We start from the raw sequence: 18,829 nt of genomic DNA on the forward strand, positions 1-18,829 counted from the left end.
CCGTGCCAGAGTATTTCACTCGGTAATCATGGCTAAAATTAGACTTACCCGTGGTTCGAAGCCTTTTTGAAAACGAGGCATCTAACATGCTGCTCCACTTCTTAGTTGCCATTTCTAGCCATGTGGTAGCACGGCTCAATCACAGCACACCTTGTCAGCCAATCAGATTACATCTTAGTTACAGCACATGGCAGCATAATGGCTGCCTCTATTTCCTACGGACGTGTTGGTATCCAGATAGTATACTATCCAGATAGTATCCATTATTTAGTTAAATAAAACTTAGTTTCACATTGCACGCTGCTCAGTTTTGTACAGATATGTAAATAAAAATATTTTTTGTTCCTCGGTGAAAAATAGATGGCGGCAAACTGCGATTTGCCGCCACTGATCGGCTACTTTTGAGACCCCTGAGTAAGGAAAGCTTATGTCTGAATCATTGCACACACCTCAGACTGTCTTGGGTTGTTCAGTATTTCAATCTGAGTTGCTTATGTGGTTTCTGACAATGACCAACACTGCTATCAACCTGGATACAAAGATATCAAAGATGTAAAATGGAAGAAGACGACCTACTTCCTTGCAACATAATATTTGAGTTGTGGCTGAAAATTTGAAGGTCACTTAATATTAGATGTTGAAACAGATTTGTATAATAATCCAGTTTGTGTAAAACCGTTTTATTCTTCTATTTTATCCAACAAATGTTATAGTTAAGCCAAAAGATGTCATCATACTGTATGCATATGATAGGAATACCACTGAGGCTAAAGTCACACTACAGCTCACGATGCTTTGGTTATTGATGAAAATGAGGCGTTTGGTGGCAGTGCTTCCCTGAAATTCAGTAAGTATTCCCAAACCCATCTGCAAGTATTTGCCGACAAAAACATCACCACCAAATTTCAATGCATGCATTGAAATTTTTCGCAAAGTTTTTGGCCACTCATGAGGTGATGACACACCAAAAAAACAAGTCTTGAAGCTTGGAGAACATTCGTTGTGCATCGCACGATTGGTGGAGATGCTACCAATTTCTCATTGCCCATCTCATCTTTATAGTCCTTTATTAGTCCATGCAAGCATGGGTTGGACTGTCATCTGATGCTTTTCCTCCATTCGACTTGATCTTGTGCAAGGCAATTGGATATTCCTTTGGATCGTATATCTTGATCAACAACTTGATGCCAGGTTTTCCGAGGGTGGCAAGACCCTTGGAACCATTCACCTCCAGGCACTGGACACGTTTCAACCAGTTGCTTTCATCACAGCCCTCTGCAAGGCCAGACTCAAGACTCCTCAGTTCATCACAAGGTTTCGTCTCCTTCCAGGAGGAGCCACACATCCAATGTACCATGGCCATTTCATGATGATGAAGTCTCTGAACATCCACAGCTTTTAATGGCCATGTTTCACAACCATACATCAATGTTGACCAAACACAGATTTGATACAATTTGTCTCTCACTTTCAATGATCCAGCTCGGGAAGTCAGGAAAGGCAGTAACTCGTGGAATTTTTTCTATCCACTGCACACTCTGTTGATCCCAGCAGATTCAAATCCACCACACACATCCAAGACATCACCAGGATAGCGGAAACCATCAACAACCTCCAGATTGCAGTTACCAAGTTGTACCTCTGTCACAGATTGTTCTGAATTCAAATCTCCAGAGCAATGTTTGCAGCAGAAGCCAACAACCTTCGCCAAGTTTACGCAAACCCGTTGCATGCTGTAGTGTGACTGTAGCCTAAACCTGCAACTATTAGCTTTACTTGTTTCCTACATGAAAATTTGGCATACTAAACCATCTCTTTGCTGATCAATGACATTAAAGGGAACTGGAAATTTCTGCAATGTGTATATTAATGCTTCAGACTGTCAGGACCTGCCCATGGATCCAAACTGACATTCCTCACTCTCATAACTACATCTCTTTGCTAATTCTTTCACATTAGGTAATTTATCATTTATAGCAGTGGCTGAATTATAATGCAGGGTTTAAAAGTGTTTTGGATGCAATATGACAAGCTGGTGTAGTGTTGGTGTCATGTTGTTTCTGTAACAGAAGTTTGTACTTCTGTTTGTACATTACAAATGAGAAAATCCAAGCAGGCTGGAAACTTTTATGCCATATGTTGATGGATGAGACCATTCCATGCTAATAGAATAAATGATAAATAGCACATTCTACTCCATGAGTTTATCAACTTGAGACCACAGACCTGCTCTCTTGTGTTCTGTTGGTCCTAAAACCAAGGTTTGTGAATTCACATGTCAGAGTTCACCTAGAGAATGTTGTAAAAAGTAAGTGTTACTAAAACAAATTCACATCATTCAGGTCTTGCGTCCTTTCCCTTTCAGTTAATTGGGCTGACTTTGACATAAATAAACACATCTGCTTGGGGAAGCCATGGCCTACAGGTTAGAGGCCAAAAGGTTGCTGGTTTGATTCCTTGGACCAGCAGGAATGGCTGAAGTGCCTTTGAGAGAGGCACCGAACCCCTAACTGCTCCCTGGGCTGCCCACTATGACCCTGTATGTCAGGGTCATGTTGTATGTCACTCTGCATAAGAGTGTCTGTTAAATGCCTGTAATGTAATACTTATGAGCTTAAAACAAAACAAATGACATTATTCCAATATTTTCATACATATTAAATTGCATTTGTGTCCTTGAACCTTTTTGGCTCATCACAGCACACTTAATTATGACGAGTTTCCAGAGAAGCAATCTCACCGCTTGACATATTGTTTCTCAAATAAAGGCAACTAATAATATTTGTGTGTCATCTACAGATATAAAAAAACCTCGGAGACCCTGAGCACAGCAGGCCAGAAGACCACAGTGGCCTTCAGCAACCTGGGCACGGCCATCAGCAGAAAGTTGGGGGATATGAGGTATAGTAGTTTTAGCCATCCATTTTCAGCCATTTGTTCCCGCATTTGCTTTGCTTCCTTTGCTCTGTCCTTCACTTCACTTTCCTGTAGAACAGCCAGAAGCAACTGCTTTGTTCAATTAACAGCACAATACACACACTGTCCACTGTCATCCCCTGCTGAGGACTCACCAGCTGTTCTGTGATGCCTGAGAGCAGTTTACTCCAGACAGTCTGTCTGAGATTGTGTTACATTACATAAGCAGCTTTTGCCAGGCTGCATTTTAGCATCAAGGCTTGGATCTTGTCCACAAAAGTGTCTCCGTCAATCCTGAACTTTCATAATATTTGTCATATGTCATAAGTAAGTGAATTCACAGATTAGATCATTCTAAGTACGGTTATGGGCGTGGCCTAATATTCTAATAAACATGCTTGCTTGACATCAATATTTTCTTGAGTCCCAATCTGATATACCACTCGTGCCAAAAAAAGCTACACAACCAGGGAGAATCAGGAGAGTTGAGTGCTGCAAGTACACAACTTACTACATGATACAGTCCAGAGTAGGATAAACATACTAGGTTGGCTTTTGCATGCTAGTTTGCACAGACCCAAAATAGCTTTAAGGACGAATTTAGTTTTGATAAAGGTGCTGTGGAGTAGGGATGGCCTTTGAAATATTTTGCTCTTTGAATATCCCAACAAAATTAGTTAGATTAATTATGCTAATCTAATCTTACTTTATTTAAATGCTACATTGAGACAAATTTCCAGACAATTAACCATAAGTGCCACTGTAGGAACAAAAAACAGAAACAAATTGCATTTACAAATATGTACAAGATGTAGAAAGTAACATATTATTCATATTTGTTCCGTATATTTGTCTTGCAAGCAAGACTTCTAGCTATTTCAAGCTAGAGTTTAGTACTTCGTCACTAAACATTGAACAAGAACTGTCTAGTTTCATCAGCAGACCCCAATTACAATTTTTTTTTTTTTTACCAGACTATCTCAGAAGACCTGCAAAGATATCTTGTTGTGTTGCCACTATGGTAATTTGATGCCATAATTTTTTTTTTTTTTTTTTTGCATCAAGTCAATGACTATATCTTGCACAGAAAAGCTTGTTTCCACAGTGTTAAAAAGTTTGTAAACTGGTGTAGAGAAGTGTCTCCAGCTGGAAGACCAAACAGCCAGTCAAACTGGAGCTGTAAAAAGATTCTGAAGCATGCGACCAGAAAAGTGAATAACCAGCATCAGACACTACCAACAACTGTTGGAGCATCTGAAGCTGAAACTAGACCAACGTAAATCAAAAAAATAAAACAATAACATCAAAAAGAGATGATATATATATATATATGTCTATGGGTTCTCATAAATAGCAGTGAGATCAAATGAAAGAAAAGTAAGATGTCTACTCAAGTCTCTTGATTTTCTCACGTGAAAAAAAATCCTCAAGTAATCTCAAATATGTCTTTTTGAAGTTCCAGTCAAGCCCTCAAAGAACAAAATTCATACCAGCATGCTCAGATCTGTCAAGATTATGTCAGGATAAATTTATTCAAATATCACATAGCACAGCATAATTGTTATGCATTTATAGTTATGGATAGTTCTCTCAAAACCCTCATAAAAATGTAGCTTGTCATGTTACCGAGAAACCGCAAAGCCATCCATCATGAAGACTTTCCCATGTCGGAAACTTCAAGTTACAGCTTTACCTCCAATTGCTGCAAAGTTCTGACATTGGAGACTCCATCCAGAATTATGAAGTAAATGTCTCCATATCAATAATTTTTAACAACCATTTAAAAAAAATCTGTTTATGTTGAGTGTCCACAATACAAATCCCTGTGATTTAACTCGTAGAGAAAAATATTAGATCAAGCACATTAATGTAAACATGTAATTTGTAACTACTCCTGACCATTCAGAATGGAGAGTTCAACAGCGACATGGTAGAAGTTTAATTAACTAATTGTACTTTGAAGAAAAATATCTGTAAAAAGATTGTGAAGCATGTGGCCAGAAAAGTGAACAACCGGCATCAGACAGTACCATCGACTGTTGGAGTGTCTGAGGCTGAGACTAGACCACTATGGTACTTTGTATATGTAAGCATTTGTAAGTATACTTGAAGAGAAGTACTCTTGCTTCCAAGTGTACTATTAGTTTACTTTTATTTAAAGTAATACAGGTATGAAACATGTTTGAGTAGGCTGAAGGCCTGGTCCCACAATACCGATAACTAACTATAGCAATAACTATTATTTATAATAATTGGTCCCCTGCAGTCTATATGGTTGGTGGTCACACCAGACCATAAAACCAGGCCTGGGTTTATTGGCATGGGTGAGATTGCTTCTGGAGCGATTTTTCCAGGCCTGTACCTGATCCAATAAAACATCTGACCAATCAGGTAACTGTTTAAACCAACAACCACGTATATTTATTTACCTGAGTAGCAGGACCGACCAACCGATTATTATAGTCAGGATTATTGTTGTGTTGTGACTGCTCCAGACTGGAACTAAATTCAGGCACAGGTAAAGTCATAGTTGTATTTATAGGTATAGTTATAATTATCGGTGTTGTGGGACCAGGCCCTAAATAGCTCTACTTATTTCAGGTCAACATTGAATTACTAGGTGCTTGTGTGAGAATGATTTAATTCAGTATATTACTGTTATACTGTAAGTATACATTATCAAGAATTTACAGTATATTGTATTTGGAGAAGGGCAGCATGGTGGCGCAGTGTCGCCTCACAGCAAGAAGGTTCTAGGTTCAAACTTTGTGGCCGACTGGGATCTTCCTGTTTGGAGTTTGCATGTTCTCCCCGTTCCTGTGTGCAGGTTCTCCGGTGACCTAATGTGGATTCGGTCAACTGGCTACTCTAAATCACCCATAGGTGTGAATGTGAGTGTGAATGGTTGTTCGGTGAACCCTGCCTCTTGTCCAAAGTCAGCTGAGATTGGCTCCAGCTTCCCCATGACCCTGACAGATGTGTATAGATAATGGCTGGATGTGCTTGGAGAAGAGACCAATTACTTAAATATTGTTTTAACTTTATATTACTGTGCAGCTTTTTGTCCAACACTCCAAAATAATTTGACTCGGTATACTACCCATGGGGCGGCACGGTGGTGTAGTGGTTAGCGCTGTCGCCTCACAGCAAGAAGGTCCGGGTTCGAGCCCCATGGCTAGCGAGGACCTTTCTGTGCGGAGTTGGCATGTTCTCCCGGTGTCTGTGGGTTTCCTCCGGGTGCTCCGGTTTCCCCCACAGTCCAAAGACATGCAGGTTAGGTTAACTGGTGACTCTAAATTTACCATAGGTGTGAATGTGAGTGTGAATGGTTGTCTGTCTATGTGTCAGCCCTGTGATGACCTGGCGACTTGTCCAGGGTGTACCCCACCTTTTGCCCGTAGTCAGCTGGGATAGGCTCCAGCTTGCCTACAACCCTGTAGAACAGGATAAAGCGGCTAGAGAGAATGAGATGAGATACTACTCATGGAATTTTTGGAAAGAGAAACCTTAACAACTAAATGAAACACACAACAACACATAACAAAGAGAAACCTTCAATTGATAACATAGCAAACTACTGGTGTCAAGCACTGTTCATTCCCATGATCTTGTAACTATGTGTGCTTAAAACAAACCTAATTCTGCTTGATGTACTCCAGCATGTTTGGCCTTGACTTATTCTATGCCAGAAGGTATGTCGATTTTTATTTGTGTGTGTGTGTGTGTGTGTGTGTGTGTGTGTGTGTGTGTGTGTGTGTGTGTGTGAGAAAGAGCAAGAGATGATTTCAGCTTTACACAGTGCATGTGTACACTGATCAGAAGTCTCCATGAATGCATGCGCTTAGATTAACACAATATGGATGATGAGCCTTTCTTATTGATTGTACATAACTGCATGTCGTGTACATGGTCAAGATGAGTAAAATCATTCATTAGCAAATCAGTTAAATTCAGTATTATTCATATGTTTTTATGACTTTTACTTCTTTAATATTCATAGTGACCTTTAGGAGCAGTTTTTATGTTGGTCTACTACAAGGCACCTTGGATTTTGAGTGTGTTTGGACTGCTGTGCATGCTTTTGTGTGTGTTCGGAGATGGTGTGAAAGCAAATTGCATTAATACACATCTCATGAGTAAATGTTTGCTGCTATCTAAATGTTTACTTTTCCCCCTGTTGCACATCAAAAGACAAAATTCTATAGGGTAAGATATTGTGCTTGTTTTGTGTGATGTCTTCAGATGGTAAATTCTGAAACATTGAAATGTGGAAAACATGACTTTCTAGATATTACAGACCTAAATAGCTGAAGCTACAGTACTACTCTCCTCAAGAAATGAGTGCTGACTTCATATCAGAATAAATGTAATCCCTCTTGCATTCTGTTACACTTTCATCACCGTGTTGCAGTTGTGCTATACTGAAATGCAAACACTGTCCAGTCAAAGCCTTAAGCTGGAAATGTTGTTATTCATATGACAGAATGCTCTGTTATAGTTTCTTAATGGTTTCTTCATTCCTACTGGGTTGACTGTTGAACCTGTAACTGTCAAACATTTTTAGAATTATTATTAAAACATGATAAACTTGTTAATATGATGAGTATAGTGTAGTTACAGGTTATGCAGTGAGGAGTAGGAGCTTGCTCCTCTTGAGTCATTAATGCCAGGTTTTAAGATGGCTGGAAACTAGAGCTGCACATAGTTCAAGTCAAGTCAAGTTTATTTGTATAGCGTAGTTCATGTCATGTTCAGTTGTCCTGAACACACATTGTGAGAGAGCATGCCCTTGTGACATGCTAAACTGTGTACATGGAGTACACTTCTGATAATGTGGCTTACTTATAACTTCGCAACCTTTAGTAAAATTCACACTGTTGGAACATGCTAAAAACCTGCTGCTGTGCTTGCTAAACAGACACGCAGCTTGTGAACAGGCAAGGCAGGCAACTGCTTGGGGCCCCCTGGCCCAGGGGCCCCCCGAGAGTCGGGGCCTGAGGGCTTATTTATTTTGTTTTTTATTGTTTTTTACCATTGCATTTTCACATTTGGAATTTAAAAAAAACTTTGGTTTCATACATTTTTCGTTGGTGTCAGATTATTTATAACATATTGGTGATGAACACTGGTCAGAAGGGCCCCCTGGAAATTTTTGCTTGGGGCCACAACAGACTCTAGAATCGCCTCTGTTGCTAAAGCTGTGTTTGTGTGCTGTGTTTACTGTTCCGTCATGCTAATGTGTCTCTCTCTCGCCTGACCATGCTAACTCTGGACAGCTACTCTATACACCACTCGATGAGCATGCCCACTATGAGGTAAATGTGGATCAGAATGCATATCAGATTATCAGGAACATCACTTCCGCATAATCATTAGCAGTTAACTCAACTGAATTGAATTTGGAGCAGGATATAAATTACATGGGAGGGTTTGGGGCATCTGACACCACTCTTACAACTTTAAAAGACAAAGACAGGGCTGAGAGCTGACAGTGAAAGTAGTACATGTTCAAATATGGTTCACCATTTGTACCAGAAAGACCAATGTGAATGCTATTTTCAACACCATTACAATGAGCCAGACTGTTTCTTCAGTGTTGGCGCTGTCTCAAGGTTGAAGTGTTCAGAGAAAACCTTAAATATACAGTATGTGGTCAGCTTCTTTTTTTTTTTTGGAGAGTATAACTGTCTCACTGTTTTGTATTTAGTTGTCTAGGTGACAAAAAATCCCACACAGATAAAGTTGAAAAGTATTTCTGCACTGTGTAACATTTTAATAACGAACTGTTAGTCAGTTAGTATGACATGCAAACTGTTAGCAAGTTAATTAGTATGAACTGCTAACTGTAATAATTAGTATGACATGATGTTCACAAATTTAGTATAACATGCTATCTGCTAGTCAATTAGTTATGCTAGCTGTTGGCCAGTTAATGAATATGACATCTTCAGAATTAGTCAATTAGTTATGACATGCTAACTGTTAACCAGTTAATTAATATGACATGCCACTTGCTAGATAATTAATTTGTATGAAATGTTGTGTTAAGGGGCGGCACGGTGGTGTAGTGGTTAGCGCTGTCGCCTCACAGCAAGAAGGTCCTGGGTTCGAGCCCCGGGGCCGGCGAGGGCCTTTCTGTGTGGAGTTTGCATGTTCTCCCCGTGTCCGCGTGGGTTTCCTCCGGGTGCTCCGGTTTCCCCCACAGTCCAAAGACATGCAGGTTAGGTTAACTGGTGACTCTAAATTGACCGTAGGTGTGAATGTGAGTGTGAATGGTTGTCTGTGTGTCGGCCCTGTGATGACCTGGCGACTTGTCCAGGGTGTACCCCGCCTTTCGCCCATAGTCAGCTGGGATAGGCTCCAGCTTGCCTGCGACCCTGTAGAAGGATAAAGCGGCTAGAGATAATGAATGAATGAATGAATGAATGTTGTGTTAAGGAATTAGTTAGAATGACATGCTAACTGTTAGTCAATAAGTTATGCTAGCTGTTAGTATGGCATCCTCAGAGTTAGTAAGTTATGACATGCTAACTGTGAATAAATTAGTTTGTTTGACATCCTAGGAGTTAGTCAGTTAATTATACCATGCTAACTGACCCAGGTAATTAATATATCTTCACTGTTAGATAATTGTGTATGACATGCTAACTGTGAGTCAGTTAGTTATTATTCTATGCTAGTGGATGGACATTTAAATAGCATGACATGCTAACCGTTAGATAATTTGTAGTTTACATTTAAACTGTTATGTAATTTGTTAGTATGACATGCTAACTGTTGACCAGTTAATTAGTATGACATCCTCAGAGTTAGTCAATTAGTTATGACATGCTAACTGTTAGATTATTAGTTTGTATGACATGCTGTTAACAAATTAGTATGACATGCTAACCATTAATAAATTAGTTTGTATGACATGCTAACTGTTCGTCAATTAATTGTCATGCTAAGTGTTAGCCAGTTAATTAATATATCGTCACTGTTAATTATTGTGTATGACATGCTAACTCTTAGTCAATTAGTTATTATTCTTTACTAACTGATGGCTAGATAATTAGTATGACATGCTTACAGTTAGATACTTAGCCAATTATCTGTCCAGTGCCCCAAAGTTGGTATGACACTGAAGTTTAGCCGATTAGTTTGTATGACATGCTAACTGTTAGCCAGTTATTTGCCCTAAATACCTCAAAGTTGTGTGTGTTCGGTCTGTTTAAATGTTTTTAAATGTTACAACAGAGTAACCAGAAAAACAGGTCAAGGATCTGAGTGTGTACTGCTGGTCAAACAGATAAACTTGAAAGTTGGTATGACACACTAAGGGGTTAGTCTATTAGTTTGTATCACACACTAACCAGTTGTCAATTATTATATCATGCTAACTGTTGGCCAGTAAGTTAGTATGACATCTTAAGCATTGGTCCGTTAGTTATAGCATGCTAAGTGTTAGCCAGATAATTAATACATCTTCACTATTAAATAATTATTGTGTATGACATGCTAACTCTTAGTTATTATTCTTTGCTAACTGGCCAGATGGCCAGTTAATTAGTATGACATGCTAACAGTTAGATACTTAGTTTGTATGACATGCTGTTAACAAATGAGCTAGTATGACATGCTAACTGTTAGCCAGTTATCTGCCCCAGTACCCCAAAGTTGGTATGACACACTCATGGTTAGCCAGGGCTTTATTAGTAGGCCACCATTATAATTCTAGTAGTCCACCAGAAAATGCACCTATTATAATGAGGATAAAAACAGAAATTGTGACATTATAGTCAAATAAAATATCTTTCAGCGTATTTGTGAATCTTTGTATGCATTTTATAAATGTATTTATTTATTTCAACAGGAACTCTCAGAGCTTTAAATCCTTCGAGGAGAAGGTTGAAACCACTGTTTCGAACATTAAGGTAAGTGTGAACAGACAGGGTGTGGATGACTGCTGTAGGTCAACATTGACCTGAGTTTCAGACAAACCTGAAGCATCAGTGCTGTCAGTGGATAATGATTCTCTCTCTGGAGGATCTGTTCATCCAGTGCTGTTAATCATTAATGGGCGCTGTCATTTCCGGCAGTCTGCCAACATGCTTAGTTTTCTCTGTGTATGTGTAAGAGAGAGTAATGGGGAACGTCAGAATGTCTACTATAATCAGTAGGTTAATTTTGTTGTTGCTGTTATGAGAAAACATACAAGTAATTCTACAGTATAACAGATACATTTCTGTAACTGCAGCTCTGAGAAGAGTTTCAGCTTAAAGTCAGATCACAGGTTTATATTCATGCACTTGTTCTAATACGTTATTGTTTCTACAATTAGAACGTCTTCACAAGGACTCGGTGGGTGGGTGGGTATCTCTCTCTCTCTCTCTCTCTCTCTCTCTCTCGGTATCTCTTGCAGTTAAATATTGAATTACAGGTTGATGTACATTGTAATCAGGGCCGCTGACAGCTTTGGCTGGGCCCGGGACAAAATGCTCTGAATGGGCCCCCCCTAACAACCCCCCTCGGGCCAACCCACACACACACCCACCTCTCTTATCCCAGTCTCTACTCACTCCAACCCTTAAATGACAGGTATTCAAAAACCATTCAACCGGTCAACAATCATTTCATTTTAGCATTTCAACATTTTTACAGTTTTAACATTTTAACATTTCCTTAGTCTGCAACTATTCAGGTGCGAAATGCAATACGCCGGACTTTTGTTGTGCATGCTGTCCAGTGTGAAAAGCAGAGAAGAACACACTGCTCGAGAAACGGTGGGATATGATTGCGGGCTAATGTGAATATTCTTAGCTTCAATCAGATATATGAAACACAATGTTATTAAGCCGTTGTGGTTATGAAATGATTCAATGCCCTGTGCGTTTGATATGGTGTTCAGTGTGACTTGCTCTCCCCTCGTTTGTAACATGAATTGCGTGCCGCGCGTGCCTTGGTTGGGGTTACTTTACGGGGCTGGAAAAAGTTGGCTGTGTCTTACCCAGTGATGGGAATAACGGCGTTAGAAATAAACGGCGTTACTAACGGTGTTACTTTTTTTAGTAACAAGTAATCTAACTAATTACTTTTTACATTGTTATAACGCCGTTCCCGTTAGTTACAATAAAATACTATGCGTTACTTTCTTAAAGCTGTTCTCATCTGGCACGCTGCTCGTTTAGCCTTTCTTTACTCTGCTTTCGTGTGGGGCGGGGAGACGCGAGACAACAGCACAGTAAGCCAATCAGAGTAGATTTGGACAACATACGTAGGTAGGCCACGCTTACTGCGCGCTCTTTCAATCGGAAGACACAGCGATGGCGAGCGGTCAGCCCAGCACTGCACTTTCACATTGGAAATACAGCCATTACTTTTCATTGCTTGAAATAAAAGGCAAGAGTGTTTACGTGCAATGCACATTATGTCGAGGAACAAGGCGTTTGTCCTCGTCAGTGGCCAGTAATTAGTAACATAATTTTAATAACTACAAAAATATATTACATTTGATAGATGTCTTATCTCACATTGTCCCACAAAAATATTAATATAGTGTAGATAACATTACTAATTGGTTCTGTTAAGTGTCCATTTCAGTCATTAAACACATTTAACATTCACTTTTATTATGATTACACTAATTGAATTTGATTTTTTTTGAGGGGGAACAAAATGTAACGGAATAATTACTTTCCCTGGTAATTAGTTACTTTTATGACAAAGTAACTCCGTTACTTTTTGGGAAAAGTAATTAGTAACTATAATTAATTACTTTTTGAAAGTAACGTGCCTAACACTGGTCTTACCTGGCTCAGCTGCCCCACTGCCTTTGCTCTGCATCATCTGAATCTTTTTTAAAATATTTATGCAGTGAGCCCCTGAGTCTCTTGGTTTCTTCCTCTCTTTTTCTCTTTTCTTTTCTGTGCTCCTGACTTGTGCATGTTGGCAAATGGCATGCACGCTGATTGTCGAAGTGCTGTGATCGAATGATGTCGTTTTTTTCCCCTTAATCAAAGAGTCAGACCAAACCATTTTTGCATTAGGGGTGGTAGGGGGTTCTTGACGCCTTTTTCAAAGATAATAAAGGCAAAAGATCTAGAAATCATTTATTGAATGCAAATATAGCACATTTCTCCCCCAAATCAACACATTTTGAAATGAAATAAAATAATCGCAACTTCATGAGAGCCCAGTTCTGCCCCCCCCCATTCCTGGGCCCGGGATAACATCAATGAAGAGTTATAACAGGTGTTTGTCCCCCCCCCCGTCGGCGGGCCTGATTGTAATAACAATTACAAAATAGTTAACACAAATATTCTGAATACTTAACTGGCACAAAATGAGACAAAATGATTAGTTTTACATGCCATTTCATAACTTGAACTTCCTGACCTTAAAATGCATATCACAGGTAAATTCAGGAGCAAGATCAATGTCAAGTCAAGTTTATTTGTATAGAGCTTTTAACAATAAACATTGTCACAAAGCAGCTTTACAGAATTTGAACGACTTAAAACATAAGCTAATTTTATCCCTAATCTATCCCCAATGAGCAAGCCTGTGGCGACGGTGGCAAGGAAAAACTCCCTCAGATGACATGAGGAAGAAACCTCGAGAGGAACCAGACTCAAAAGGGAACCCATCCTCATTTGGGCAACAACAGACAGCGTGACTATAATATTAACAGTTTTAACATGAGGACAGTTTCGTTGATGTTATAACTCTTCATTGATGGACACTTGAGTGCAAAAATGTTCATGATAACTGCAGTCCTAAAGTTAGCAAGTCAACTGTAGTCCTCAGCCATAAAAGCATTACTGTAAGAGTCCAGAGCATCTTCCAGGTATAACCCTCAACTGTCCTCATGGGGCCGTCCTTCACAGGAGTGATGCAATAAAACTCCGACCAGAACTCCTTCACAGGAGTTTCGTTGATGTTATAACTCTTCATTGATGGACACTTGAGTGCAAAAATGTTCATGATAACTGCAGTCCTAAAGTTAGCAAGTCAACTGTAGTCCTCAGCCATAAAAGCACTACTGTAAGAGTCCAGAGCATCCTCCAGGTATAACCCTCAACTGTCCTCATGGGGCCATCCTTCACAGGAGCGATGCGATAAAACTCCGACCAGACACAGGGCACCAGGATGGATCAAGCAGGTCCGAGGGGCAGAAGAGGCCAGCATCTCAATCCCAGGACCAACATGTAACTCAGAGGGACAGATTGGGGGGGGGGGGAGAGAGAGAGAAAGAAAACACATGTTGTTAGGTATGCCCTAAAAATGACAAGTATTAAATCTGTGTGGTAGGCTTGCAGAGACGAGAGTCTTGACCTCAGGCATAACACACAACAATGGCATGTTAATATGGTTAAAAAAAAAAAAAAGTATGTAATGTACAATGTAATTCTCCTATTTTATATTAAACTGGTCAAATATCTGTAACATTCTGCATTCTCTGCAATTTTTTTACCTTGCGCAATACCAGAAAAATTCAGTTGAAATCCAGCCATTTGAGGCGAATTGGTCCGCCTCTGAAAAAACTTGCCATTTGAATTTCCCGGGAAACATTGATTTTTCGTGACGTCACGTGCAGGACGCCTCCCTCTGAATCCTACGTCAGCGCTGGTTTGTTTATGAGAAAACGACCTGGTGGTTTTCTGCAAATTTCTTTATCTCGTAATTATTAAAATGCTTAACAGATGTATCGCAGGAGGGTGTAGCAACACCAATCTTGATGGGATTAGTACTCATCGTTTCCCAAAAGACCGGACAATGAGAGAGAAATGGGAGCGCTTGGTCTACACAGGCTGTGCACTGAAACCGTGCAAAGCTCGCGCAGGCTGCTCACGCTTCCGCAGATAACGTCACGAATCTGGCGCCAGACTCCCTTGGGATTTTTCCAGACGCGTTTTGTTGTTTTATTTTTTTCTGCTGTAGACAGATGGCCTTGTGCAAAATTACCCTTCTGGATGACGTTATACTTTCATATAAAAAACACGAAATTGGTCCAGAATATGCACTTCAATCTATAATCATGATCTAAAGCATTACTTCTACTTGCAATGACCTGATGGAGTGGATTTCCCTTTTTGATATCGGGATATAAATTTTTTACAAGCTAAGTATAATTTAGATCTAACTAGATACTTATTTTAAAAATGTGTTGTTTTTATATTGTGCATAATGATGATGATGATGATGATATTGTACATAGATATGATTTGAATTTAGAATTTATCATGGATTTTATGATCTTGGAAATAATCTATCTATAATGGTAATCTCTGTGTCAGAAATGGTTAATCTGCATCTCACTCTGTGCTATGGTTTTGGACGCCTTGTGCTACAGATAACTCCAGAATTATGTGAAGTGTATGGGCTTTACTAATTTAAGGCTCAGTCCCACAATACCGATGACTGTAACTACAACTATAACGATAGCTATAAATAAATTGGTCCCCTGCAGTTTATGTCGTTGGTGGTCACACCAGACCGATAATGATACCTATAGCCCAGGTCTGGGTTTGTCGGTATCAGTGAGATTGCTTCTGGAGTGATTTTTCCAGGCCAGGACCTAAGCCGATAAAACATCCAATTGTTTAATATTTAACATATGACGTTGTCTGAGCACATGATATTTTTCCCAGGCATCTTTGTACGTCCGTGTTGCATCATGGAAGAGAATCTGATAATAGAAATGTCGAAGATGAGCATCAAAAGCAGCTCTTCATTGCTGTCACTGTCAGCCATTGTGTGCTGCACTGGGTGTGCACATAAACAGTGTACAACTGCTACAGTTTCCTGTGAAAACCAAAAACCACGTATATGTATTTACTTGAGTGGCAGGACCAACCAATATTATCATCGGGATTATAGTTGTGGTGTGACTGCTCCAGACTGGAACTAAATTCAGGCATAGGTATAGTCATAGTTGTAGTTATAGGTATAGTTATCTGTGTTGTGGGACCGGGCCCTTACCCCTTCCAGTGAACTTGCTTTTAATTTTTGCTGAATCACTTGTCAATATTATACCATATTTCATTGCTGTATAGTAATTTGTACTTGAACCCAAAGGTGTCCAACAACCTTATCTTTTAACAGGAGTACTGCAATTACAGAGTGACCTCAACGCAAATGTAACCAATGAAACACCCTTTTATGGATTTATGTTTTGTTTTGAAAGTAAACATGGCCCTGTTTTTCTTTCTTTGACCTCCTGAGCAGTCGAAGGTTGGAGGGAACGCAAGTGGAGGAAGTTTTGAGGACGTACTCTCATCAGCAGCTCAGGCCAGCGCTCAGAACACCGGCCCTACACCCTCCACTAACGACCTGAGAGAAAACGACGAGTGCTAGTGAGACCAGACCATTTGCTCAGAAATGTCCAGTCTGCTACATGATGACATACATGGAGATGGAGCTCTGGTGCCCCTCTGTGGCCAGGAGGATACACCACCTCCACTTCCTGAAGTCCAGAATGAAGTACTAGCCATGACCAAACATTTCACTTAGGCTGTGTTCTAATAGTTTTCTAATGTTCCCAAACCTTGAGATAACCTCCACTGCTAAATGGTCAAGTAAAACTGACCAGGAGTTGAAATCTATTTAAAGACCCAAAGGAATTACCAGAATTTACCCAGAAAGCATCATAATCTGATGCATTTCCCTTGTTGAAACCTTAAACAAATGGTGGTCAAAATCGGTGATTCAAAAAGGAGTATTATAAATCTATTTCCAAAATACTGTAATATTTGATATTGATGCTTGAAATGAGCCTCCAGTGTTGTTTAGTTTTAATAACAACTTAGTTTTGTATGTTTGTACTGTACATTAGGCTTCCAGCTCATTGCATTTAAATAGAAAACATACACAATATATATATATATATATATATATATATATATATATATATATATATATATATATAATCTCCCATAAATTTTTGCTTTCAGTGTTTTGTTTTGTTTTTTTTGGGGGGGAGGGTTGTGCTTGACTTTTTAATGTTATTATTTAAACAAATTTCTCCGTATTTCTGGATCAAGCTTACCCTTTGTAACAAAATGGCTGTTCAAAACTATTCAAAGTCAAGTCCAATATAAAAACTCAAAAGGATTCATCACAAATCCATGGAAAACCATTGTGATATATGTGTTAATGTGATCCATTCTTATTCAAGTACTTCTTAAACAATATTCCCAAACCACTGCAAAAAAATAAACCAACAGTAACCAAATTATATTGGATAATCATCCAGCCGTAGTATATTTCAGGACTTTTTTAAATCCTGTTGGACTGTTAATTTATTTTAAATATCCTTATATAAAAAATATAAAATGGCTGTGTCTTCTATCATGTTATGAGAAAATGTGCCAGTTGGAAGTCGTCTGTTTTGTTGTGGCTACCTTGGATGTAGCTATGTTTTCCATTGATTTGACTTTATACAATCTATGAGATGGAATTTGCTATCAATTTGAGTATCAATTTGCTGGAGGAGACTTAAGGTGGACTAGAAGAAGCATCTGTTATACAGTTGCACTGAACATTCAGCTGGAGAAATCTAATGCTTGGGGGAAAACATTTTCTTTTCATCTGTGATGAGTTGATTGTTCCTTCAGTGCATAAAATGAAATAAAATATTCTTGTAACATATGCATTCTACATAAAATGCATTCAGTTATGTTCTAGTTTCTGAGCTGTGGTTCACTGAATATTGGTTTGTTTAAAAAAAAATTAGTTGTTGAAAACATTACCTGTTCTTTGTGGACAGGAGTGGAACCTGATGCAGTTTTCTGTTGTACACCATCGACCTCAAATTTCAATGTGTTGTGTGGTCTGACATGCTTTTCTGCTCACCATGGTTGTAAAGAGTGGTTATTTGAGTTATCCGTCCTATCTACTCAAACTAGTCAGGCCATTCTTCTCTGATCTCTCTCATCAAGGTGTTTCTACATGCAGAATTGCCATTTACTTACTGGAGGCTTTTTCTTTCTCACACCAAACTCAGCATTAGTTCCTGAAATACTCAAACAAGAACCAATGCCATAGCTAGAGTCCCTGAAATCACACTTTTTTCCTATTCTGATGTGAAAAATATCTGAAGCTCTTGACCTGAAAACTGTATGATTTGATGCACTGCACTGGTGCCTTTGGCTGATTAGACAATTGCATAAATGAGTAGGTGTACAGGCCTTTGTGGGGGGTGCGACTCAATATAGTTTGCAAAATTAATTACAAAGAAGAAAAAATATGAGTTTTGATTGCATAAGTATTCACCCCCGTTACTGTGAAACCCTATTTCTGGTGCAACTGGAGGTCGCAAAAATATATATTCATCTGTTCCTGCAGTAATACTTGAACTTCTTTGGGTTGACGTGATGATATAATACAAAAGTGTTGTTGCCAGGCAAAACAAACCTCGCCTGGTAGCAGTTATGAATGTGAAGGAAGATATGACAAAAAAAAGGGTACCCTATGGATACATGTGGCTACTGCTTATAAAATTGTTGATACCATGTCCATACAGTAAATATAGCATATATATTTACTCTATGAAGCAGTAGCCACAAAAATGAAGCGTAATCCAAAAATGAACAATTTAAAAATCACAGAAGTAAAATACACCAAGTGTCTGTACTTTATATTATTCGACTCTTACCTCTTACAGTTTTCGAAACTGAAACCTCCAAACCAAGGCTGACATACACACGCTGTCGCCATGACTGGAACTCTTATTTCCCGGAAATGGCCCGGCGCTAGAGCTCAGTGGAACGCACTTTCCCTCTGTAATAAGTATAAACATGTCTGAAAGCGATTTATTTAGTCCATTTATTTCGAACAGTGAACCAACTTGTATACACTCACTAGCCATTTTAATCGGAACATGTGCAGTGTGCGATTGTCACACTCTTACATTCTTACAGCACGATGACAT

General features: G+C 39.2%; 1 protein-coding gene across 2 annotated transcripts in view; it reads left to right on the forward strand.

The window, feature by feature from the left end:
• tpd52l1 (tpd52 like 1) overlaps positions 1–17,547 on the forward strand; it is an 83,520-nt gene extending 65,973 nt beyond the window's left edge. Inside the window, exons 4-6 of one of the 2 annotated variants that reach the window (XM_060916453.1) lie at positions 2,800–2,901; positions 10,772–10,832; positions 16,126–17,547. In XM_060916453.1, the coding sequence (XP_060772436.1) occupies positions 2,800–2,901; positions 10,772–10,832; positions 16,126–16,254 (292 nt within the window). In that variant the 3' untranslated portion in view covers positions 16,255–17,547. Of the gene's footprint in view, positions 1–2,799; positions 2,902–10,771; positions 10,833–14,005; positions 15,128–16,125 lie in introns of those variants that run through there. The other variant, XM_060916452.1, reaches the window with a different exon arrangement.
• Positions 17,548–18,829: the final 1,282 nt, after the last annotated feature.

This window comes from Neoarius graeffei, chromosome 3, assembly GCF_027579695.1.
Source record: "Neoarius graeffei isolate fNeoGra1 chromosome 3, fNeoGra1.pri, whole genome shotgun sequence".
Classification (NCBI taxonomy): Eukaryota; Metazoa; Chordata; class Actinopteri; order Siluriformes; family Ariidae; genus Neoarius; species Neoarius graeffei.